Source organism: Dicentrarchus labrax, unplaced genomic scaffold, assembly GCF_905237075.1.
Source record: "Dicentrarchus labrax unplaced genomic scaffold, dlabrax2021, whole genome shotgun sequence".
In the NCBI taxonomy this organism is placed as follows: domain Eukaryota; kingdom Metazoa; phylum Chordata; class Actinopteri; family Moronidae; genus Dicentrarchus; species Dicentrarchus labrax.
The window spans coordinates 28,584,400-28,609,379 of record NW_026136720.1 but is presented as its reverse complement, the minus strand read 5'-3'; the positions used below and the strand labels follow the sequence as shown (position 1 = coordinate 28,609,379).

At 41.8% G+C, this 24,980-nt stretch overlaps 1 protein-coding gene across 2 annotated transcripts in view; it reads left to right on the top strand.

Annotated features, from left to right (window-relative positions):
* wwp2 (WW domain containing E3 ubiquitin protein ligase 2) overlaps positions 1 to 24,980 on the top strand; it is a 57,769-nt gene that overhangs the window by 16,210 nt on the left and 16,579 nt on the right. For both annotated transcript variants that reach the window (XM_051383172.1, XM_051383171.1), the window contains exons 6-10: positions 6,442 to 6,520; positions 9,104 to 9,267; positions 10,494 to 10,737; positions 14,250 to 14,339; positions 19,535 to 19,709. In XM_051383172.1, the coding sequence (XP_051239132.1) occupies positions 6,442 to 6,520; positions 9,104 to 9,267; positions 10,494 to 10,737; positions 14,250 to 14,339; positions 19,535 to 19,709 (752 nt within the window). The remainder of the gene's footprint in view (positions 1 to 6,441; positions 6,521 to 9,103; positions 9,268 to 10,493; positions 10,738 to 14,249; positions 14,340 to 19,534; positions 19,710 to 24,980) is intronic.

The window sequence follows — 24,980 nt, the reverse complement described above, 5'->3', positions numbered from 1 at the left end:
GTTTGTTGGTTTGTTGCTTCAGTTTCTCTGCTGCATTGTGTCTAAGTTGACAGCAGCTTACATAAAGGTTAGGGTTAGCCTGTATGTGTATTTATGTATTTCAGCAAAGCCTAGGTTTCAGTGGAGCATTTGGCCGATTGTTTAAATAGTATGTCAGAAGTTTTCCTGTCCTGTCCAAGAATAACATATCAAGAATATTGTTAGACTGAAAGTAACTGAATACCAGGGCAAAATGTACAGCTGCAATTAGAGGTGGGCGATATATGTTGTTTGCGATAATATCGTTGTTTTGATGATGTGCAAATTTCCATTATCGAGTATTTAAATTACTTCGCCAAAAATATTGAAACGCACGCGGAAACTCCTCACATCCACTTAATACACGGTGCAGCAACGCTCTCTACAGCATGGCAGGATTCAGTTAGATGGGGCCTACGTGATCACATGACGTGATCACATGACCTCTCGCAAGCATCCTCCTTGCAACAGTTTAGCAGCACGTTGTGATGGTAGAGAGAAAATGCAAGCACCTCCAGTCCCTGAAGCTACCGGTACTTCAGATGATTTAGTGCCAAAACGTGGGTCTACCTCTCTGGCATGGAAATGGTTTAGTTTCGCTTTTTAGGCTCAGAGCACTTCAAGTTGAAATCTGTTCAACTTTTAACACCGCTGGCGGGGATAAATTTTTTTTTTTTTTCTCCCAGAAAAAAAGGTTTGGTGGACACAGGCCCTAACTCAGACAATTCCAATCACATTTTAAAGGATATCGACTGATTATCGTTATCGCCAAAATCCCCCCAAATAACAAGATGTTATTTTTTGCCCATATCAGCCCTCACCAACTTGTATTCACTGAACTGTAACACTAACATTAAAGAAAGCATAATCTCCATTTGCATATGTTACTATTCCCAAACCAATATAAAATAGTTTCATATCCCTTAGAGGAAGCATTTCAAACCCTCCACAGACTTACTGACTCTCAGTCAACAGTATTTCCCACTTCCAGGCATTGCACTAACGTTTTACTTTCCTTTATGGTTTGGAAGCAAATACTAGGTGTCTTTTTAACGAACACACAGTTATTAAGCTTCTCTTAAAACCATAGCCAGCTCTATGCATCCATCTCCTCTTAGTGTAACTAACACACACACACACACACACACACACACACACACACACACACACACACACACAGGGCTTTTCATAGAGTGCCACAAAGAGCTCACAGTGTATTCTGCTGAATGAACACAGGGCCAGCAGTAAAGGCCAAGGCCCGCCACAGCACGGGCTGTATAAATGTGTGTCTTTGTGACTGTTTAGATGTGAAGAGAGGTTAAGAGGAGGTGTGTTATGGGTGCTTGTGTTAGTGTGCATGCTGTTGTGCCACATGTCTTCACAGCATTTCTGTAAAAGGGGGGACGTGTTGCTTACGAAGAAGGCTAGTTTAGGATTTAGATTTAGATTGAGGTGAGAATACGATACACAGAGGTTTTGATTGACAGCATTCTAGCACAACTATCACTTGATGGATAATTTGACTATCAGGGATCTTTGCCATTTTGGGGAAATATTGGATAGTTTGACCTGTTTGGGATTTCAGCTTGCATTAATGCCATTGATCAGGGGTCTTTTCAAAATGAATCTACACCAGGTTAGTTTAGCCTAGCTTAGCAACGACTAGTGTAAGAACAACACATTATGGAGTTACAGGGGTGTTGTGCTAGACTATTTCTTAACCAGAAGCAGTGACTACTCCTACCAGTTCATCAGATAAGAAAAAATGTGTTAATCAGTGGTCAGCTGGTTACCTTTAGCCGAAGCCAGGCTAGCTATTTCCCTCTGTTTCCAGGCTGTCATTAGGGTGTCATAGAAAACCTGGAACCTTAAAGATGAGTTTTCCAGTCATGGAAATTGAATAAAATGACCAAATATCCTGGAAATAATCTATGTTGTGTTGGAAAATCTTAATTGTATTTTAGCCCCTCACTCAGATCGCCTATGTAAACTTTACCAGACACAAAACAGAAGTTTTTTCCAGAACCGTGTTCAGAATTCTCAGAGACTCCCAGTGGTAATGCTGTGGATGTTCATTTGTACATGCATATAGCCTATTAATGATCCAATTTACATTACTTCCAGCATGCACAGCGATGTTAATTGTATGTCCAACAAATACTTTCACTTTGTAGAAGATGGATTTTCTGTACCTCTACCTAAATTGAGCTGTTACTTATGGCCTGTGGCCAAATAAATGTTACGTTTAGAGGAAAACTGTAGTAAACTGTAGTCAGTCCGCCAGAGACCATGGCTCCGTTCGGCTGCAGTGGAAAAATGCTACCTGTAATGGACCTGAGATACTTTCCTCCATCATTAAAAAAGGAGGAATAAAACTGGGGTTTAATGTGTCAATACCAGCCCTACCGGTAAATTATTTTGAAGAAGAATTCCTGGAAAATGTCCTGGAAAGGTCCTGGAAAATGATTTCTTAAAAAGAGTGGGAATCCTATTTATGCTAATCTAAGCTAACCTCCTGGTGGCTCCAGCTCCAGATATCGATCCTATCTGACTCTCTGCACCAAAGCGAATACTGGTAAGAATATTTCTTCATTTGTTGAACCAGTCATTTTTAAAAATAAATAAATAAAGGGACACTAGTTGTTGCTAAGGGAAAAATGTAGTAAATAGGGGTTTGTCACAATGCAGTTAAGCACAACTTAGGTGTTGGCCTGTTTCGATTTCCCTTAAAACTCTGAGAGCGCACACACACACACACACACACACACGACACACACACACACACACACACACACACACACACACACACACACACACACACACTCACACACTCACAGACATCAGGAGTGCTTTTGTCTAATTTGTTTCTGAGAATTGCGTAATTGGTCCTCATTGCTTGCAGCTCAGCAGCACAATCGCCTCCTGTGATCCCGAAGCGGTGTGCATGGTAGCGGAGGGGGTTTCCTCCCCTGGCTTGCAGGGGCGTTGTGTGTGTGTGTGTGTGTGTGTGTGTGTGTGTGTGTGTGTGTGTGTGTGTGTGTGTGTGTGTGTGTGTGTGTGTGTGTGTGTGTGTGTGTGTGTGTGTGTGTGTGTGTGTGTGTGTGTGTGTGTGTGTGTGTGTGTGTGTGTGTGTGTGTGTTGGGGGAGGAGAGGTTGGTGAACAGAGGGCTGAAGTGTGCCCTCTAAAACCAGGGTTTCAAGTTGAGGCACTTGTCTTTGTGTGTGTGTGTTTTATGATCTCCTGGTCTCCTGAGTGTAGATGCAAGCGTGTGTCTTTTGAGCTTGTGTGTATATTTGTGGGTGTGCATGTACATATGTTTTACATTCTGCAATGTGTGTGTGCAGGCATATGTGGGCTGCCCAAATGTATAAAGTGTATAAAGGTGGAAGTGTGTTGCCTTCTGGTGGTGTTAAGGCACTCTGTGTTCTCCCTCTGAACGCACCTCTGTTAGTTTGGAGGTTTTACTCATTTCCCCTGGCAGCGCACACACACACATAGTGGGCTTCATAAACAAACCCTTGTATTGAAAGATGGGGAGAAACAGAAGCCGGGACAGAAAGATTTCAACTCTGGGTATATTGGCACACTTTGTAACGGTTAGATGCTTACATACACACTCCACATAAACACAACTTCCCAAGCCACAGGCCCAGGAGCTACATGTACACTCACACTATCCTCACAGATGCACTAGTGACTAACACTCATCATCCTGGACACATGATGCTAAACCCTGTACGTTAACAAGCTGCATCTGCCAAGGAAAGACGGACATTGTGACTGAGTGCTCTAAAAGAGTTTTATCCAGAATTGTGGTGTTTTTGTTTCCTTAGAATGAGCTGTTTTTATCTACAGATTTCCTTAAATAGAGGCGGCCATGTTTTACAGTAGCTAAGAACAGACAAACCAAACACTGGCTGTAGATTCGGCTGTTCGAGTTTTCCATGGTTTTATCCCTTGCGCTTGGAAAAAGAGGGTGAAGCGAATAAGTTGTGATCTGCATTAACACAACTAGATGCCACTAAATCCTACACACTTCAAGTCCCAATAATTTGTTGAAATTGTTATATAGTAAATATCCAGAAACTGTTTGTGGATACAGTAACTAGACAGTAATGTCTAATTTTGCCTAACCCAGCATATCATACTATTTTATTGCAGTGATGCATAAAACACTGCTCATTGATTTTTCCATTGGTATTAAAATATTAAAGAGATAGCTAACAATATAAACACAACGGCAAAATCTCTGTAAGCTGGCAGACTGTAGTACATCCATTTACACTGACATGCTTGCTCTGTATTGTGCTTGTCTTCATAAATGTGAGGATTTGCTGCTTTTCGTCAGTTTTATATAGTTGTAAATTGAGTATCTTTGGTTTGACGTTGGTCAGACAAAACAAATAATTTGAAGACATCACCTTGGACTCTGTTGGATGTTTTTTTTTAACATTTTACTAACTAAATGATTGCTAAATTGATTTTGATTCATTCCTCAGTATGAAGCTGCTGAACTGAAATGTGCCTGCGGTTGTTTGGAAGTGTAGAGTTGTTGAGATGCTTTTGTGTCTTAACATGGTTGCTGACTGGGACTTCTATTTGACACACGTACATACACACTTGCATGTGGACAGTCGCAGACACACACCAGACCAGTAATTAGACTCGTGCCATTTAGGGGGGGGTGATGAACTCAGTGAGCAGGCTATGACACAATGGTTTCTCCTCAAGACCACTGTTTATTTTTCTGTATGTCCATCGGGTCTGCTCACAAAAAGCCCTTTCATAGCCACAAAACAGTACTCTGTGTGTGTGCGTGTGTGTGTGTGTGTGTGTATGTGTGTGCGCGCTTGTTTGTGCGAGAGAGAGAGTCAGTGAGAGATTACCTGTTTGCGTTACTTTAGATAGCAGTATATATATATATATATGGATGCATTTGAGGCTGTCATGCCTCCGGCGTGAGTGTCTCACACACAGGAGGGTGCTGTGTTTGTGTGTGTGGGGGAGAAAGTGAGTGTTCATGAAAAACATGTTACAGACCTGTGGTTTCAGTCACAGTTGGGACTGAGCACATAGTCACACATTCCCTCACACGACCAAGACCGCATACCGCTACACACACACCAGCACAGGCTACACAGTACATACAAGGATGAATGGTCTCCATTAAACCACCAAATGTGCTTCCATTGCCACATGTTTCAAGTCTATATGGATTCCATTATTCAGGAGTGTTTTTTTATAAACACAAAATGACCTCAGCCTCACTATGAGAACTTGCTCAGTCTCTACACAGCTCTGGAGAGGACAAGTCACCTCTGTAATGTTCAAAGTGTAACAGTAATGTGACGATAGAAGCTCGAGGGAGAGAATTGATTTAACGCTGGTGAAATTTTATTGCTGAGTGAGCTTTGGTGTTGGATTCTTTTAAAGTTGCTTCAGTGAGTGTAGCAGCTGGAGACGTCACTGTGAAAAATGTTTTTTGTGCCAAATTTAGAATTGTGTTTTTTGGCAAGCTACCGTCGTTGTTTGTCATACTATAAAAGTGAATGCCATTTTATGGCTTTATTACCAAGTTGACAGTAGGGAGGTGACAGGAAATGAGAATAGAGAGAGGTGGGGAATGACAGGCTACAAAGATCCTCAACTGGACTCATCTCATCTCTGCTTTTAGGCTGCATTAGCAGCTGCTGTAGGATCAACATATTTGTTATGTACATTTTGAAGTATCGCGTTGAGAAAATGTTGATGGAAACAGCACAATTTGCATAAGGTGTTTTTTTCCTTTTTCAAAAAAAGAGTTTGTGTAACATTTAGGAGGAAATATAATATTCATTTTAATTACGTCATCTTATTGCGCTCTCTTCTTTGTTTTCGGACTAGAGAATTGGCGCCACCTACTGCTTATCTAGTGAACCAACTCCTAGTAATCGTATAACCGCGGTGGATGGAAACAAGCATTCATTAGCATTTTCTTACGCCAATTAACTGGAAACTCTGCTGAAATGTGCGATACATTTGGATGGAAACATGGCTTCTGACCAAACCGTTGGTGGTTGAGTTGCATTCTGGGTAATGTACGAACCAGGTCCATGCCATCATATTTGTTGTAGAGCTGTAATTGGATGTAGGATTATTCACTGAATAAAACTGAATCTGGTGAGAATATGGAGAGTGATGGCAGTTCACTACAAAATATACACCGTTTCCTTTATCTGTATAGGAAGTCAGAATGCTTCTTGATTTTCCATTGTTTTAAGAATAAAAACAAAAGTCATTTACATTTGTATGCAAGCTGTGTTTGCTAGTGTGAAAGTGTGGGATGTTTGAAAGCTGCTGCACACTGTATGTGTTGTGATTGACAGCTAGTTATGAGCTGGTTATCTGTATCCGTACACTGATGATGTTCTGTGTCTTTGCAGAAATACTGCAGTCAGACAGACCCAACCTGAGGAGGACGCAGAGTGAGGAGACTCCCAGTGCAGCTGGATCTCATAGCAGGTCAGGACACACACTTGACACACGCAAACACACACAGTCTCTAAGCAACATTTAAAAATTCAGATCCAGGATCAAAAAAGAGACTGAATGTAACATGAGAGGTGAGAGATTAACCAATATTCATATCAAGTTCCATACCCAGTCCTACAGAGGGTTCAACTGGTGTTAATATTTGCTTTCTTTTTATTCCTACTGTAATCTTTTTATATCATATTCACTGCTGCTACCTTTATCCGGTGTCCTGTTGATAGATAATATAATTAGATATTTTTAGCTCATCTGCAGATGTTCATTATGGTGTGTCTAAGGAGCAACACTGTAGAAAATTGGCTCATCATGTAGCTCATGTAAAGAAATAACAGCCCTGTAGTTTAAAAGGAAAAGCCACATGTGCATCGTGCCTCACCGTCCCCTCATGTCTTGCCTATTTTTTCCATCTTACAAAGGTGACATTGATAGTTTTGGCTTTGTGACGCCAGCTTTCCTTTATAGGAGTTTGTCTCAGTCACAGTGATCTGTCTCTGATTATTTTTTTTGCCTAATATCCTTGAGGTGAATATTGGTACACTCTTCTTTGTCAGATGTCTTTATTGTGCCCCAGAAAATGCAGCTGCTGCTGCAACAAAAGAAAGAATGAATCCCTTCCTGTATGACAGAATTCAAGAGTTTCGACACAGAATGGATTTCAAATATTGTGGGAAATACATACAAAGCTCAAATTTCCCGGGGAAAGAAATGGTGTGCACACGCACACAGCATGCCTTTCGTTTATGTCTTGATTGGAATCACTTGGTATTTACACATTCCCAAAATATAGAAAGCAGCTTCCTTGAAGACCACCTTCACTAATGTCAGAAGAAATAATGACATTTTTATGAAGTGCGAACCTTCATGGAGTTAGAGCAAAGGCATTATGTTACACAGTAGAGATTGTATTGTCAAAGGGCGGCCTCCGTGGAAGGCAACAATTTAGCATCTGGTGATAAAAAACGGCTCATTCTGAGGTAAATAAAACACAGCCGTTCTTATTTTCAGGTGATTATACACTAATGAAAACATACCTATGAATATTATATCCTGATTCTGACAATAGATCCTCCTGAATGATACACACTGGACCTTTTAATGGGACAACTGTCATCACCAATAACACCTTGCAATATAGGAGGGCTACCTACCACTTCCTCATGGTTTAGAGCAACAAATGTAGAAGTCGTCATTGAATAGCTCTAAGTTTACATGTGTGTTACCCTGTAATGTGGAAACTCTGCAGAAGACAGTGAGTGGATTTGATTTTAGGTTTCTGTTTCACTAAAACTGCAGAGTTTAGATGTTTGGGCTCACAAGGTTTTGGATCATGACATAAGGCTGGCGGGAGGTGACACAGAACTTAGCCCTCAACCAAGTTCATGGGTTTTTTGGCAGTTCAGTTCACTACACTGCTGGTCCCAAATCTCTCTCAAAAGTTGTGGTATAATAATAAGAATAATAGCGCAATAATAAACTTGCGTAACCTTTTTCTAAAACACTGTTTGCAAAGCGCTTATATGAAAATCATAAACCCCAAGGCATAATTGTAATCAAAATAAATGGAAGAAAGAAAAAAGGATTGAGTGGAGGAAGCCTGTGCCAGTATGGTCGACTGAAGCACTTACGCAGAGTGCCAGCATGTTATTCCCCCCTGAATGTGGTTTCAGACGCTGCTCTCACCGGCTAGAATGGTAGTGGGATAATAAATAGCGGAGCAGACTGCATTTATTTCAAAGCTTTGCGGCGGGGGTGCATGGGGTCGGATGGTATTTCCCTCCAAACATTGCAGGGGGGCATTAAACGCAGTTCAGCCAAGAGCCCAAACCGCCGCTGTCATGGAGAAGCAGTCAACATCTCCATCCAGTTGTGTAAGAACAGACGCCGCAGAGAGACAGAAGAGGAGAGGTGATTTCGGTCTACCATGAAGAGCAGCTCAGTGCCCACAGACACAAAGCATATACAGCACATACACATGTCTGGCGTTACCGTCAAATACCTTCCTCTACTGCTTCTTCTCCTTATTGTGGCGTACGAAAAAACAACCGAGCGCAGCCCTGAATCCGGTTTTCTGTTGACGGCCGTCCAACTCGGGCCTCAGCATTCCTTGGACCTGAGGAGGGAAAGCCAACATGTTTTTCTTTGTGTAAAAGTTCTTGTCGGAAAAGCAAAGTTATATTTAGTGTTAGGAAAATATGAGGGTGTTCAGAGAAGAAGAGAAGCCGACACCTCTGCATATGTGTGTTTGTGTGTGCTGGTTTTTGCCCATGTACATGCTTGTACATGTGCCAGGTCCGTTTCCCTGAGTCAGGAAAAACAATAGGTCTAATTTTAAGTTGTCAGAACAAAGCTCTGGGGTGATCCACAGGAAGCCGGCATGAAAGACAGTCATAGAACGAGTAAGACGCAACAGTAACACACATTAATGTGTCTTTATCATCTCTCCCCTGTGTCTCATTGCACCTCCCTCCTGTCTTTTCCCCCTCATCTCCTTCTCTTTTACTTTCTCCCCTCATCTGCTCCATTCTCTCTCTGTGTGTGTCTTTCTGTTCTCAGGAATAACAGACACTCAGTGGGGGGTTCGCAGGGCGACTCTCCAGGCAGCTCCAGAGGGGGGTCTCTCACTAACGGGGAGCTGAGTGAGGAGCAGATTCCCGGATCGGGCTCGTCCGGTCGCCGTCGGTCCTCCAAGAGTCATGGCAGTCCTGGAAGCAGCGCAGGTATACTGACTGTATTTGACTCTGATCTGTTTGTTAGGGCTGATTTTGATGTTAAATGGATAGAAGCTGCTGACGGTAATCTTTCTTTAAATGAGTACGTTCTGACTGCCGTACACTAAGCCATAACCATATTATGTCACTTCCGGAAATGATTGCTTGAAACCGAAGCTGGATTCTCTCCAAATCTGTCCCAGAATCAGCTGATTTTAAGGTCTTCCCATAGACGACAAAGGAAATATTGACCAGTTCTGAATTTTGCCTCGCCTGCTTATCAAATTTTAATTCAAAGGGGCTGTATTGGCATGGGAGTAGTAGTGTGAAATAAAAAAAAAAGTGTGGTTTTGCGATTGTAAAATATACAGTATATACAGATAAATAACCAGTGTGTAGGATTTAGTGGCATCAGTGGTGAAGTTGCAACTGAACACCACTTGTATATGTATTTAACAACCTGTTGGTGAATAATGATAACTGAAAGTGTGAAAGAGAAACTACAGTGGCGGCAAAAAACGTGAAAGGCTCTTTGGTTTGCCCCTTCTGGGCTACTGTAGAAATATGGCATAGTCCATTGAAGGTGACACGTTCCCTCTGTAGATAAAAACATCTCATTCTAAGGTAATAAAAACATAACGATCGATATTTTCAGGTGATTATACACTAATGAAAACGTATCTATGGATATTGTATTCCACTTCTGACAAAAGATCCTCCTAATTGTTAGATTCTGGTGGTCCTGGACCTTCAAAACTAGACTTGGAGTTGGAAAAAGGAAATACAAATAAATGAGAACTATACAAACATTTAAGAACACTACCTGTTCTGCCCATGTTACCTGAATGTTTTGTATTTGGTCTTTTCTAATATAAATGAGGTAGGAGAGAAAAAAGTTAAGCTTTTTAGTTGAAGCTATTTTTCTTAAAACAGCACTGGAAATCAGAACCCTGTTATTACCCCTGATTATAAAAACACAAATTCATGAAGACAGTATTCACCCAAACTATATAATATCTATTGTGGCACAGTGGGATGCTAATATCTGTTTTCCTACATTAACACATATCAGTATATGACTCTAATGCTTCTGCAGATAATCTTTTCAGCAAAATGAATTTAATCTTACTCTGAGAAGCTGGAAAGAGTTTTTAAATTTTTTTCATAAGATAATGAAAATTGTGAAATGGTCAAAGTCCTAGATCGATCTTTCTCCTTTCTGTGTCGTCTCTTAGACAAAGTTGAGTTGACGTCCAACGGGCTGGAGAACAGCCGTTGGGGCGTGGCCCGGCATACGCCTCCTCCATCCTCCCCGTCGGGCCGATCACCAGCCGCCAGCAGCAGCAGCGGCAGCCCCTCTCCAGGTCAGGACGCCCTGGGTCTGGCCGCGCCGTCGGAGCCCGGCCCCAACGCCGCCCCCAGCACCGAGCAGAGCAGCAACAGCACCGCAGAGCCCACCACAGACTCGCTTCCGGCAGGGTAAGAGTCATTGCATGCGATAGGTAAAGTGCGGTGGAAATATTATATTTCAATAGAGATTTTATATCAGAAATCAGAAAAACTTTATTGTCCTTTGCAAGCAATGGACATTTGTCTTTGACGTGACTCGCGCAGTGTTTTTCCACACCTAGTTTGGGATTTGAGTTAACTATAATAACCTTGGCCTCCACTAACAAATGCTGCCTGAAACCCTGCAACTGATGGTGGTGTGAGAGGGATGGAAATGGCACAGGACTGAAACAAGAAAGAATTTGTGCCTGGTTATGACATTGATATGGTTTTGTTTCTGGATTCTTTATCAATATCCTTTTTTCCAGTCTTTTCCCTATTTCTTTCTCTTGAAAGTGATAATCAGTGCCATGTTAGAAAGAGACAACTGCAAAAAAGCAGAACAAACATGACTGTAAAAGCTACTGTAAACTTGGTCCTCAGGAAATAAGGTAGTGTTTTCTTAATATTCACTAAATTTATGTGTGAGGAAATGAACAAATGGAAGATGATTTGGTAAATTTCATACATTTCTCATGAAAATACATTTGTAGCTAATTTAAAATGTTTATACTCGCCCTCGCCAATTGAAACAAGCTCCTCATCCTGATCTTCTAAAAGAATTGCTCTGCCACCACTCGCAGAGCACACGACTATCCCCTCAACCCAGCAAATCAGCAAAAATCAAGCTTTAGGAGGAGTTTGTGCCCTCATCCATAACCCCTTTAAATAGCCTGGACACACTGTAATACTGTTGTACCGTTCTTGTTTGCTTATGCCTTGCCTATGTTATTTCTGAAAACTAATTCCCTGCACAGAGGACAATACAGAATCAGTCTGACTCTGAATTTTATAAACAAATGAATGAGGAAGCTGAGACTGCTTAAAGGAGCAGTGTGTAGGATTTAATGGCATCTAGCAGTGAATTGCTACTAGCTGAACGCCGCTCACGTCTGTATTTAGTGACCTGGGAACGAGAACGGGCTGTATAGTGTGTAGAAAGAAAGAAAGAAACTACGGTGGCTACGAAACATACAAAAAGTACAAAAGGCCCGGGCGCCCAGATAGCTCAGTGGGTAGAGCTGGCGACCCATGTACCGAGGCCGAGTCCCTGCTGCAGCGGTCCAGGGTTTGAATCCGACCTGCAGCCCTTTGCTGCGTGCCATCCCCCCCTCTTTATCCCCCTTACCTGTCTATCTTCAGCTGTCACTATAATAAAGTTTGGATCTAAAGTACATTTTTGACCTTTGAAACTGTAGTTTGACTAAACAATCCCAACTCTGGTGCCCCGGTAGCTCACCTGGTAGAGTGCGTACCACACATCCAGGCTGAGTCCTGACCGTAGCGTCTGGCACAGGCTTTTGCTGCGTGTAATCCCCTCTCTCTCTCTACCCTGCTTTTCCTAACTCTCTCTACTCTCACTGTCAAATATAAATACCAACAACAAAATGTATATGTAAATGTATTTGGTTTTAGGATAAGTTGTAGGTTTTTATTATTATTATTATTATTATTATTATTATTATTATTATTATTCATTCATTGGTATGAAATTGTACCAAACCTCGCTGAATACTCCGGTCTCATTCAAAGTGATGCATGTTAATTGTGGAAACCCTCATGTTGGTGACATGACGGCAGTCCTACACATTTAACACTCTAAAAGTCATTGACAATGAGCTGTTTTAGTGTAAGAAATATGAGAATCCACCCTTACTTCAACTTTTCATTTCCTTTGCAGTCCTCATGACTACATACAGTAATAAAATGGAGCCTGCTTGCTGTATTGCTGCTTGCAGCTGTAAATGACTTCACTTATTGCTTCTTCATGCATTTCTTTAATAGTACATTCCCCAAACAATGGTCAGGATCATATTTAACTTTGAAAGTCAGAATAAATCAATCAATGATCTGCATATTTAAAGATATCCAGTTGGTATCCAGTTTCAGTCAAAATAGTAATGTAGTAATAATAATAATAATAATAATAATAATATTCTCCCAGAGATGGCGAGCTATTTGACTGTTGAATATAGCAGCAGACAGCACAAATCACATGGAATCTAATCTTTTCTATTCTGATTCGGTTCACTTTCCAGTGTTTCCTCTAGGGTTTTTTTAGCAGTGGGGGCAGGCCCGTCTGAACTTGTGTTCGTCTGATATGGGCCACATTTAACAAATAATGTGTTAAGAAGATAAATCACTAAGGCCCACAACGTGAATGTAGCCTTTGGCTTGTCATAGCAGGAACAGCACAAATGGAACTAACAAGGTTGCTCTGTGATGTTACTCTGTACTCTGATTAGGAATGTGCGCAATAAGTCAACAAGTCGTTTTAAACATTGCTACCCTTGCTGGTCAGTTAGGGAAATACAAGTCAGTTAAAGTTTTATTAATATTTTATTACTATACATTGTGCAATGCTGGTTAACAGTGCCCCCCACCAGATATGAACCAGCATTTAATTGACGGGGAAATTAGTCTCCAGGAACATCCCTAATGCTGCTTTCACATGGACTGAGGCAGGGACAGCACCTTCCTCAGAGCGTAGGAAAAACAAAGGAACAGTCCGACGGAAAGGCAGGACGGCAAATCCAAACACGCATGACAATATGTTGCTATGGTGCTTTTTAATCGTTTACACAACATGGAATAAAATATATTAAATACTCATCGTCTCGTTGTCCAGATTTCCCATGTTTTCTCCTTGTGCGAGGGAGCTATGTAACATCTGGTTTTAAATACCAAAAGTTAAAATATTTTAATTTTAGACAGCAATACTGTCTACCGTTACCGTTGCTGGTATTCTCTGCTGGTCTGATCTCATCTACTGACATGACATCCAGTTTGCCGTCTACAGTTTTCGAATGACATTAATGACTTTATTTAATACACGTGCACTTTACCTGAAGACAAAATGTCATGAAAAAGACTCATCAGCTGAATGAGCTTAGTGTGAGATGACAAAAGAAAATTGTAATGTATATATTGGATCATCAATATTGAATCATGATAGTAGTTATGAATGTGCAGGATGGTTAATGGGTGGGATGCTGCGATGAAGTCTGTCCACTGATCTGTTGTTTGATTTCCTTGCTGTGCCCCCTGTATTTCTCTCTCGGTTCAGGTCGGATGAGCTTGATGACCTGAAATACAACAGTAAATTTGTTGGCAAAGCAATTCACAGGGAAAAGTAGTTCCAAAGAAAGATGTGATATATTTGGTGAATAATTACAAGGCTATTAATGGCACCAAACAACTGAATGATTGCAGGTGATTAAGACATATTTAGAGAGCTGACGTGTCCTCTGGGTTCACGGCATCAGTACTCCTCTCTGTCTATGTTGGTCACACACTGTTACATGCGGAGCACTTTCCTGTTGAGTCTAAGTTGTGTTAATTATGGCATCTTAGAAAATAGGTGCTTGTGATATTTTTGTAATGTGTTGTTTGTCTCTCTCTCTCTCTCTCTCTCTCTCTCTCTCTCTCTCTCTCTCTCGTAGCTGGGAGCAGAGGGTGTTGCCTCATGGCAGAGTGTACTACGTCGACCACAACACCAAAACCACAACCTGGGAGAGACCACTGCCACCGGGGTATGCCTGTTACCCTTTTATATACTCCTCTTCTTTGTTGATGCATTGATAGTTTGACACACGTTAGGGTTATGCAGTTGATACGTGTGGTCGGCATTGGGCCATGTTTTGCCCATTCGTGAGTCAAAGTTAAACTCAGAATTTGCCTCAAGATGTTGCTGTATTAAATTCTGGCATGACCTGGCCTTAACCCCGTTCATTTCATTGGACATGTGCAGATAAGGTGTGTCTAGAGCCGGCTTGGGGAGTCACAGGTTACATGTAATGGAGGTACTCAATCAGGATACAAAAAAGATAACAGGAAAAAAGACGTAATCAGATTTCAGTTACATTTATTAAAAAAGGGATTATTAGCAATATTACAATTTTAAAATACATCTTTTTTTTAAATACACTGAGCAAAAATCATTTAGCATCATTTTCCATGTTCTTTTCTACGGTTACATTGCTCTGTTGTCTTGTAGAATACAATTTCATCAGTACTTCTTATTGACATTTCTTTTCTCTCCTTTTTATTTACATATTTGATGTTGAGGTAATCTAAAAGTAACTGAAAGTAATCAAGTAATGTTACTTTAATATTGTGATACTTGGAGGAGGTCACTGACAAAATTTTTTTAACAGGTTATTAGTAACTGTGTCAGATTACATTTTTAAAGTAACCCTCCCAACCCTAATGCAGAGAAATGTCCAAGTTCAGCCCCCAGTCTTACAACTACACACATTATAATTGGTCCTAAATCACCCGGTTTGATTGTAGTGTTTGTTCGCTAAGCTGCCATAATGAGAACACACTTTTCTCCCTCTCTTTAGCATTAGTACCCCTGCCAGAGCCCAGCCCTTTTTAGGACATTTTACTTGCACCAATTATTTGTTGATTTTCAGAGTGTGTGACTGGGTGACGGGGAGACAGAGAGGCTGTTTTTAGGAAAATGTCACCCCCACCCCCATCTCAGTTTTTCCATACAAGAACCAGGAGCGTGGGGGCCCGGAGAACAAAAGTCCTTTCTTAGTGCCACATGTACTTCCATCCACCACTGTGCTGGCTGCTGGCCGCCGTGGCCCTACAGAGGATCAATTAGCAAGCTAATACCGGGCTAGTGCTCCAGATGTACACACCAGGAACTGTTTAGAAGTTTGGGTGGGGGCAGGCTGAGGGGAGTTAAGCAATCGAGGTTTGGAAGCTGAAATAATGAAAGCCATCCGAAGCCAACTGAGGAGAACTCCTGAGTCATGCTGCTCTTTATCAAATATGCTGTAGAGTTTGTAACTAGTGATGCAAGTTCAACCACTCTGGTAAATTGCAGGAAGTCATAACACGCTTTCTTTTAGTCTTGCCGTGTTAGTATCAGTGTTTACAGACTTCAACATCATACATCAAATGGTTATATTTTGACAACTAAATCTTTTTAAATGGTAAGGGTAAGAAATAAATCCCAGCACAGAATGGGAGCAACCAGTTCCAACCAACTTCTTCTCAAGACATTTTCTAAGGCCAAATGGACGGTCTAAAAACCAACCTCTTGCTTATACGCAACTTAATCAAAGCTGTGAATAATACTGCAGTCTCTCCCATGCTGTTCAGTTGCAGTGGCTCTCTACATGGCAGTGTGTGTTAGGAAGAGACGATCTTTTCACTGCACCGAGGTGCTTAACAGAAAATATGAAGTGCTTTTTATTTTGACAGATAATCCAATAGGAAATGGGACAGGGACAGAAAACAGGAGTTCAATGTGCTCTCGGCCAACATGGTGAATCATGCGTGTTCAATACAAGATCAACATACTGTTTAATCTTAATCATGGTGAGGGGACTGTACACATCTAATTCCCAGAAATGCATGGATTACATAGTAAATGACATGAGTGGTATGAAGAGTTAAAGTCAGATAGCAGAACTAAGTAGAGACTCTCAGACAGGCCTTTGTGGGCTCTGGGATTTTCCCTGGCTCCAGTAAATAACTAGCTAGTGCTAATATCAGAGAGGGAACAGTGTTTTTTCCTGCCTTTTAAAAGAAGCTCAAAGGCACAGTGGTCAGAGAGACTATCCCTCAACCAAATAACTCCCTGTGTTTGCAATCATCCACGCTGTTGAAGTGTCCTTGAGCAAGATATTGAAGCCCACCAGCTCCCGGGGTGCTGTCGTGTTGCTGAGCCCGACTTCTGACCACAAGAGAAACAATTTTCCCTACAGAGGACAACAGAGGAACATTATTATTTAAATCCTCACATCAGATAATTTACTTTACTGTTGTTTCTGAACTGACAAAAGTAAACCATGTGGGATCACTTCCCACTGGAGACACCAATGCTGAGTATGTCAGCTCTATGCTAAAAAGCTCTCATCAAAGAAAGAGTTTTAGACCCTGTCATCTCACTCAAGTACCAGACTGAATAGATAAAAAATATTAGTAGAAAGAAAAGGTTTTGCATGCTTTAAAGGTTATATAGATACAAAATGTACTTCCCATTAGGTGTCTTACAAGAGCACAACATCTTAGACCAGACTCCATTGGAAAACAACAGTATTTCTACCTTACAGATAATCTTAAAACCGACTTCAAACTGGACAGAAACAAAAAAAAACTCACCAAAACCGACTTTGTTAGATTTTCCAACAATCACCAACACTGGTTTGGTTGAAATAAATATGACTGTTATTGCTGCCATATAACGTTTGCTAGTACTTGATGATAAATGCACCCGTCATAGTACCAGTAAGTTTTTTTTTTTTTGGTCACTGATGGGCTCAGATTGTGTTCTAAGTGTCAACATTATGGAAAGGTCCCCTAGCAGAAACAGCCGTAATATCACTATCGCTCTCCCCCAGACTCCATAGACAAAAACGATAATTCTACCTTGCATATCATTGTAATATCATAACTTAATTCAAATTGGACAGAAACAAGATAAAACTCACCAGAACTGTCTTTGTTAGTCTTTCCGCTGTTCCAACATTACTGACTCTCGACATAGATGAGACACATTTTTGCACTGGGTGTCATGTTCCTATACTACCATTAACACACATTGTTGTTATTTGGACTCACCCACAAACCCACCTGCTGCTGAAAATAGTCCTCAGGGGTTAAAGTGTCGACTTAGAACCGCAACATCCCTGGTTTTAGTCTGACTAGGGACCCTTTGTTGCATGTCATTCCCCATCTCTGTCCTCTCATTTTCCGTCCTCTTGCTACCAAAGAGCATAAAATCCCCCAAAACACTTAATGAATGGAGCTGGATGTGATGAAAATCTAGAGGATTCTAACTTTAGATAAATATGTATTCATCCATAGAAAGCTGACTGAGCATAATACCATGCTTCACATACTGTAGTAAACCTTTCATTCAGCTCCCCTCCTGCATGCTGAATACACACTTAGTACGGTGTGTGAGTTTGCATTAATAGCTTTGGTGCATCAAAAGTGAGTCTATTTAGAGGTCTTGGACCAGTGGGTGGATCCAGCAAATGAAAAGTTTATGACTTGACATTCATACTGATTATACTTTAAGTTCTTTCTTGAGGTATTTTCTATACGTAATCCAATATCATTAAGCTTTGGGAACTGTCTTACAAACAGACAACGTCAGGGAGTTTTGAATATTTAAGATTTTTACTCATGAAAGTTCCTTGTAGAATGTGGAAGTGCATCATCATCCCTGAGGCCGACATGATACTCATCTCTGACATTGCCAACGGACCAATGCATTAAAGATACATATGAAGCAACTACCAATCCGATAAGATATGATTCACCTCTGTTGCACTGCAGTGCCATTTGATTCAACGCATTACGACACGATACATACAATTCAATATGATACACATACTTATTTGGTTTTATGTAAGCAGCTTGAGAAGCAGTTTAGAGAGGAGGAATCAATTGAAATCTTAAATTGTTGGTCACATTTCACATCAATTATATAAAATAAATAGATGCACACTTTATTAATCGGGGAACTTTTGTGCCGGCGCACCAATGCCAATTGGTGTATCTTACCAGCCGACTGTAGAGGAGTAGAGCAGAATTTATTTCACAGCTTGTCTCTCACTTTCATTGCAGTGGCTGGTGTTTTATATCCTGACTACTGTGGAAAGCAAACTTAAGAAAAACACTGAACAAACCAGAGAGGAAGAAGGTCACAGAGATAAAGTTTTAACATAAGGGCTACAGTGAAAGCGATGTCACGGTCTACATCAGTGTTTATTCCTTTTGTTCTGTGTGCGTGCGTGCGTGCCTTTCTGAAGTCTGTTGGTATCTGCACTGTGTGTTTTTGTTAGCATACGGAAGTCGATGCTGTTTTCTCTTCCAAATTCTGTAGCGCTGAAGTCAGAGATATGAGAATAGCAACAGAACAGCAGTCAGCCCCGCTGAGCTCAGGGACCTGGTCTGCGTGTGGGGAGCCACGTTAATGTTTCTGTCGACCGTCTATATCTCAGTCTGTGTCCAGACCCCCCATCTCAGGGGAGGAACAGGATATACATAGACCTCTGCGTAACTGGCAGGCACTGACACACAGACACACAGCACAGCACATGGTTATTGTCACTCAGAAACCTGGCGTCACCCATTGTTTTCCCTCATCATCGTAATTGAGCGCTGGCATTGTCTTTAAAGTGAATAAACTGTTTGATGACATCTGAGGCTGAGCCAAACCAGTGATAATACTGCCAAAACAAATTTAAAAAATCAAGGGGCCGGCCATGTGAATATTCACCAGCTTTAATATGTCCCTGGAACGTTTATTGTGGGGCACTGATCATGTTCAAGGTTACATTTGAAAACCAAAAAAATCTTGTTTTATTCTGCTCACCTCAGTAATCCACAACTTTAATGAAGTACTTTATGTCAGGAATGTGTTTGGTTTAACCATCCTTTCCTTCCCATATGTGTTGCTTCTCCCTTTCTTTCCTGCTTCATCCGGTTTCTTTATATCTTTACTTTTTAATCCCACTCTTCCCTCCCCTTTCTTTCCCCTTTTCCTCTTCCTCCCTCCCACTCTCAGTCTCCCTCCTCTTACTGTTTTCTTTCCTTTTCTTGCCTTTACTTCTTTTTCCTTATCTCTGTGAATCAGCGCTGTTACTATCAGCAGCGTAGCTTTTTGATACAACCACCCACCCTTGATGTGCTTATTAAAGATGTTGTTGAAAGCCACAGCCCCCCCCCACAATCTCTCTGCCCCCCTCTCTTCCAGCTGGGAGAAGCGAGTGGACCAGCGGGGGAGGTACTACTACGTGGACCACAACACCAGAACCACCACATGGCAGAGGCCCACGGCCGAGACGGTGCGCAACTACCAGCAGTGGCAGAGCCAGCGCAGCCAGCTGCAGGGCGCCATGCACCAGTTCAGCCAGCGCTTCCTCTACCAGGTACTCCAAGCCTTCACTGGCCAAGTTTACATGCACACAGTATGATAGTATACAGGAGATAGTGACACGCTCAGGCAAAGATAACAAAGGATTGGTTCTTTCATTTGGAAATTTCATTTATGTATACTTACACCGCAGTTTCTCCTTGGAAAGGGAGGGTCTATCTTGCAAAGTCTCATGTGGGCCTGCGCCACTGCACTGAATGCACTGTGTGAAGGAGCGTGATTGAACCAGTTATAGACTTAAAAACATGACCAAAACAATGAGTTCAGGAGTCTAAGCTAATATACAGTGCATATAGTCACTAGATCCATTGTTAATATACAAAATATTGATTAAATCCAATTTCCCAAACACAGGTTTGATCGATATGATGTCATACACAGCATTTGGCGAGTTGTGTTATAGTTGTGTCCTGCTGCACCTGTATGTTTCCTCAGAGCTTGCAGCTTTCACAATAAAAGAAAATCCTAGCAGCTGATTAGCCTTGATGATATTTAACTTATAATGTTAAGACTGTGCAGTCATTTGTTTTGTCACCTCTTTTGGGTTCTTAGAGGTAAAACCCTGCACTGTTACACATTACTGCTGGGTTTAGATGTCCATGCCATTCCCCCCAAATGCACCTTGGGAGTGAACACAATCAATATTCAAGTGTTTTAAGTAAGATCAGCGCTGTGTGCAACCCTTGGGCAGCAGTCAGAAGATGTCGGCTATAGGGGCGATTAAACATACTATTTGAGACTTGTTTATAGTATTTTCCAGCGGAGTCAGTCGAGGTTCAGTCGTGTCTCTGATGGTCGCCGTCCTCTCAGTGAAGCAGCCAAGGTCAGACTGGAAGCAGACAGTAAAGACTTATGGGACTAAAACAACAGAGCCTTCTCAATGGACTATTATTAAAACCAGCCTTAAAACTCTTATAGGCTTCTATAAAAACACCCCACCCTGCACTCTCTGTGTGTGTGCGCGCTCCTGTTTTTATGAAATTTGTGTGTACATTTTTGTCAAGTAAGTTTGTCTCACTGTGGCTGTTTGTGTGTTTGGTCTGCTTCTGAGTGCATTGTTCTCTTGTTGTGAGTTTTTCATCTTTGAAATAACCATCACTTGTTTTACTCCATCCATCCTTCTAACCCTCTCATCATCTGGCATTGTCTTTACACCCAAGTATTCTTTCTTTTATGCCCTTGATGCCATCATCATCAAGTAGGTCAAGGGTCAGTGTCTCCAGTCTGTCCAGAACTAATATTTTTGAGGTCTCCTCACGCAGTCCCATGCTATTGAAGTGAAAGCAATTGAACTTTGAATTAACCCTCGTCAAACATCTGGGCAGTTAAACATACGAGCAGCGGAGGAACAGAACTCCTTTGTGAGAAGTTAAACACAAAATGTGAGCAGGTGCTGGAGCTGCGTACTCTTACTGATTTATTGTCTACTGGCATTTACAGTAGCTCTTGGCGGCTGATCATTTTGGACCCTGGTAATAGTATTACACTGTTTACTTTATTGATTGTAACACCAATGTTATTACTGTAACTGAAACAGCCTTGTTGCTGCCCTTTAAGCAGGGAAAGTACAGCTCACATCTTCATTTAAGACTCAGGTGAATATGAAGGCATCAGCTGAGGATCAGACCTCTAGGACCGAATGAAATGTGTCCATAGCACCAAGTATTGAAAGTACCAAAGCTGCTGTTGAAAGCTTTGTCAGATACTCATGTTTCCTTATTTTTTGATTAGATACTTTTGATTTCAACTGTAGTTTTGCTAATTTTTGGTCTTATTTCAGAGTTCTTGTATTTTCTTTTGCATCAAGACAAGTGCACTGTGATACATTTTGATTATGGATTATAGCAGAGATAAGTATTTGATTTAATGGCCAGGTTACCCTGTATGCAAACATTTCCAGTGACCGCAGCATCAGGATTAATTCAGGTTTTCAAAGGTGACACCTCACACTCGCTGTCCACACTCTCTGCTAACATTCAGGTTCAGTGTGGGCAGAAAACTTTGCCTCCTTCCTTCCTCCTCCTCTGCCGTCGTTCCCTCCCTCCCCTCCCTCAGTGTGTGAGAAAAGCCAATAGGCAGGTCTGCCCTCCATGTTGATAGTACACTGCTCTGTCTTGGAATGCCCACACTGCTGATAGCAGCGACTATTTATGGCCCCAGTGTGTGTGAACAAGGAAACACACACAAAAGAGCTCATAGTTCAACTGTGAGCACAGCCAAATGTTCCGCTGCCCGACTAACGCTAACTGCACGTGCCATAAAAAATGATGAGTAAAAGACTCCTCTGGAGCGTTCACTTATCATTAAGAATCAGGACATGTCCGTTAAATGTAGTGTAGCTTTTCTTTTCTCTCTCTCTCTCTCTGTCTCTCTCTCTCTCTGTGTGTGTGTGTGTGTGTGTGTGTGTGTGTGTGTGTGTGTGTGTGTCTGTGTGTGTGTGTGTGTGTGTGTGTCTGTGTGTGTCTGTGTGTGTGTCTGTGTCTGTGTGTGTGTGTGTGTGTGTGTGTGTGTGTGTGTGTGTGTGTGTGTGTGAGCAGATGTGTTCACAGGGCTGTAATGTTGAGGTCAGGTGCCACATTTCTTTTCTGTAGCACATGACAACCGAGGAGGGTCAAGGGGCCGGTCGTCCTCTTAAATGGACCACAGCGCTGTAACTGGTGCATGCATATACACAAACACACACACACATATATATACACACACAGGTTAAAGTTGTGTCTGTGCAAACTCATAAACACAAGCACCAAAGCGTGCATGCATTGAGAGTTTTTATACATTAGTTACACACAGATACTTGCAGATATACAAGTTCTAGTGTGTGCGTGTGTGTGTGTGTTTGCAGAGTAATTGCGGCTCGTTAGAAACCCCAGAGAGAGCAGCCTCAGAGTCATTAACTGCAGTTTCCGGCTCTCCCCTCCCCTCCTTCCCCCACCTCTTTTCACTTCTACCAGACCTTCCTTTCCCTTACCTCTATCCTTTCCTTCAACCCCGCCCACCCCACCTCCTCCCCATCTCTCTGTCGCCTCTCCAAAATCCCCCTCCCAATCTCGATTTCCCTCTCAAAATCCCCCCTTTTCCGCGTGGCACCAAAATATCTTCATTTCAGATTCCCTCTTTCCCTTCCTTTTTGCTGTTTTCACCACTCTATATCAGTCATTTGCCACTCTCACCTTCCCCTCAATTGCCTCCTTCTTCCTCCCTCCCTCCCTTTCCGACTTTTCTGCCCATTCTCGCTGGAACAAGGACCCTTAACAGCAGCACCTGAATCAGCCCTGTGTTTTATCACTTGCACCGCCGAACAGAAAACTCACACACGCCCGCACGGCTGAATGTCGCGTTCACTCATGTTTACACACAACCCGTCAGTGCTCATGTTTCCATAAAGCTCATTTGTAAGTGGTTTATACGATGAAAGGACAATGAACAGGAGCTATTCAAACTGCACCGATGCTGGTTTTGTCAACATTATGTTATGACTAAAAGAACGATATTGGTTGGTTTTTACTGGTTGGTTTTATCTCTGCATTAAAATTGTCTGTCTGGGCAGATCATTTAACTCTGCGTATTATAATCTCATTAATCTTAATTCAAATATATATGTTTACTGCATAAGGCCATTTTCCAAACTACACCAATACTCCAAAGGGCAGTTATTGGTGTATTTGTTACTGTTGGACTGGATTGTTGCATTCTATAATGCCTGATTTAGTGACAGCACTTCAAAAAAATATTGCGATGCATGTTACAATATTTCAGGCATTTTTTGCAGTGAAATTGCAAAATTGAAAGCAACTTGTTAAAGTGAAAATGAAATTGCTTGTAGTTAAATAAATACACAAGTATGAATACAGAGGCGTCACTTAAAATGAGATAACATGTTGGTTTCAGTCTTTTTCAAACAGAAGCTGTTGGGTTGAGTCGCACTGTGTTTTCAAAGTGCTCGACTGGCTGATGAACTCACTGACCTCAAGTTTACCAGATTCTTACTACTCTCTCTCCTTGTGTACACAGAGTTACTCTCTGCAGATGTGGGAAAACAAGTCGTCTTTGCAACAGAAATGTGACGAAGCTTTTTAAAGTTGTATAAATGAATAGTTTTTTGAAGCCACGCTAGTGTTCAAACATGCTAAAAGCAACTAGCTGAAATTGCTGCTTTCACCTGCGGGGCCTTGGCCTCGAAACAGGGGCCTTTTGCCGTATTCCTTCCAGATCCATAACACCAAGCCATTATTTCACACGTTTCTGCCAACATGCTGCTTTTCCCCTCTCTTCCTCTCCCTCCCTTGTTTTCTCAGTCTCTCTGTCTTTTCCTCCCTCCAGCCTCGCTCTGTCTGGAAGCCGCTGAGGAGCTGAATGGTCAGAGCCAGGATGAAGTCATCATGTCTTTATATCATTATATTCTCCTTTTACCTTTTTTAGTCACAGAAAACCCATAAGGGTGGGGCGCTGGGGCATAGATTGGCTGTTGATGGGAGCGACACACACACACACACACACACACACACACACACACACACACACACACACACACACACACCCTTTAACCCTGTTATGTGCCCACTCTTGCTCCTGCAGCAGGCCCCGTCCTTTCCATCCCAACTCCCTCAGAGTTTCCATGACAGCCATTTGAAATGGGCACAGTCACATTTCTTTTTGGGAAATGCTGTGTAAAGTGACGTTGACATTCGGTGTATAATGCTCTGCTTTGTGGCTTCTCAGAAAATAATCATCACTTTTGAGTGGCAAACATGTCTTAGTGTAAAGAAAACCCTTTGAAGGTCCACCAGCTTTCATTTGGAAAATGGTGGCTTTGGGTTTTTTTTTTCACCTCGATGTACCTGTGCTGCCAAAACCAGCCATTTAATAGATAGAATTTTCCCACATTTGATTTGATTTTTTTGTCCATATTGAGGGTTTTTTGCCCCAACCTTTTTATTTATAGCGGCACTACAACATGCACCAGCGTAACAAGTTGATGTTAGAGGGGCCTGTGCTCTGCTTGGTGGTACGGGTAGTGATTTTAAAGTTGTTTGCGACACTCCTAAAGCAGCCTGTCTGACAAACATCTTTTAGCATGAAAACCCATCAGAAGCCACTAATTCCTAACAAGCGTCTTTTCAGCTACTTTTCCACTCAAGATAATATATTCATATGTGTGTGTATTCCAACATAAGAACGTACACATTGACTGTTTGCCACGGACAAACTTTCCACACTGTGGCACACACACACACACACACACACACACACACACACACACACACAC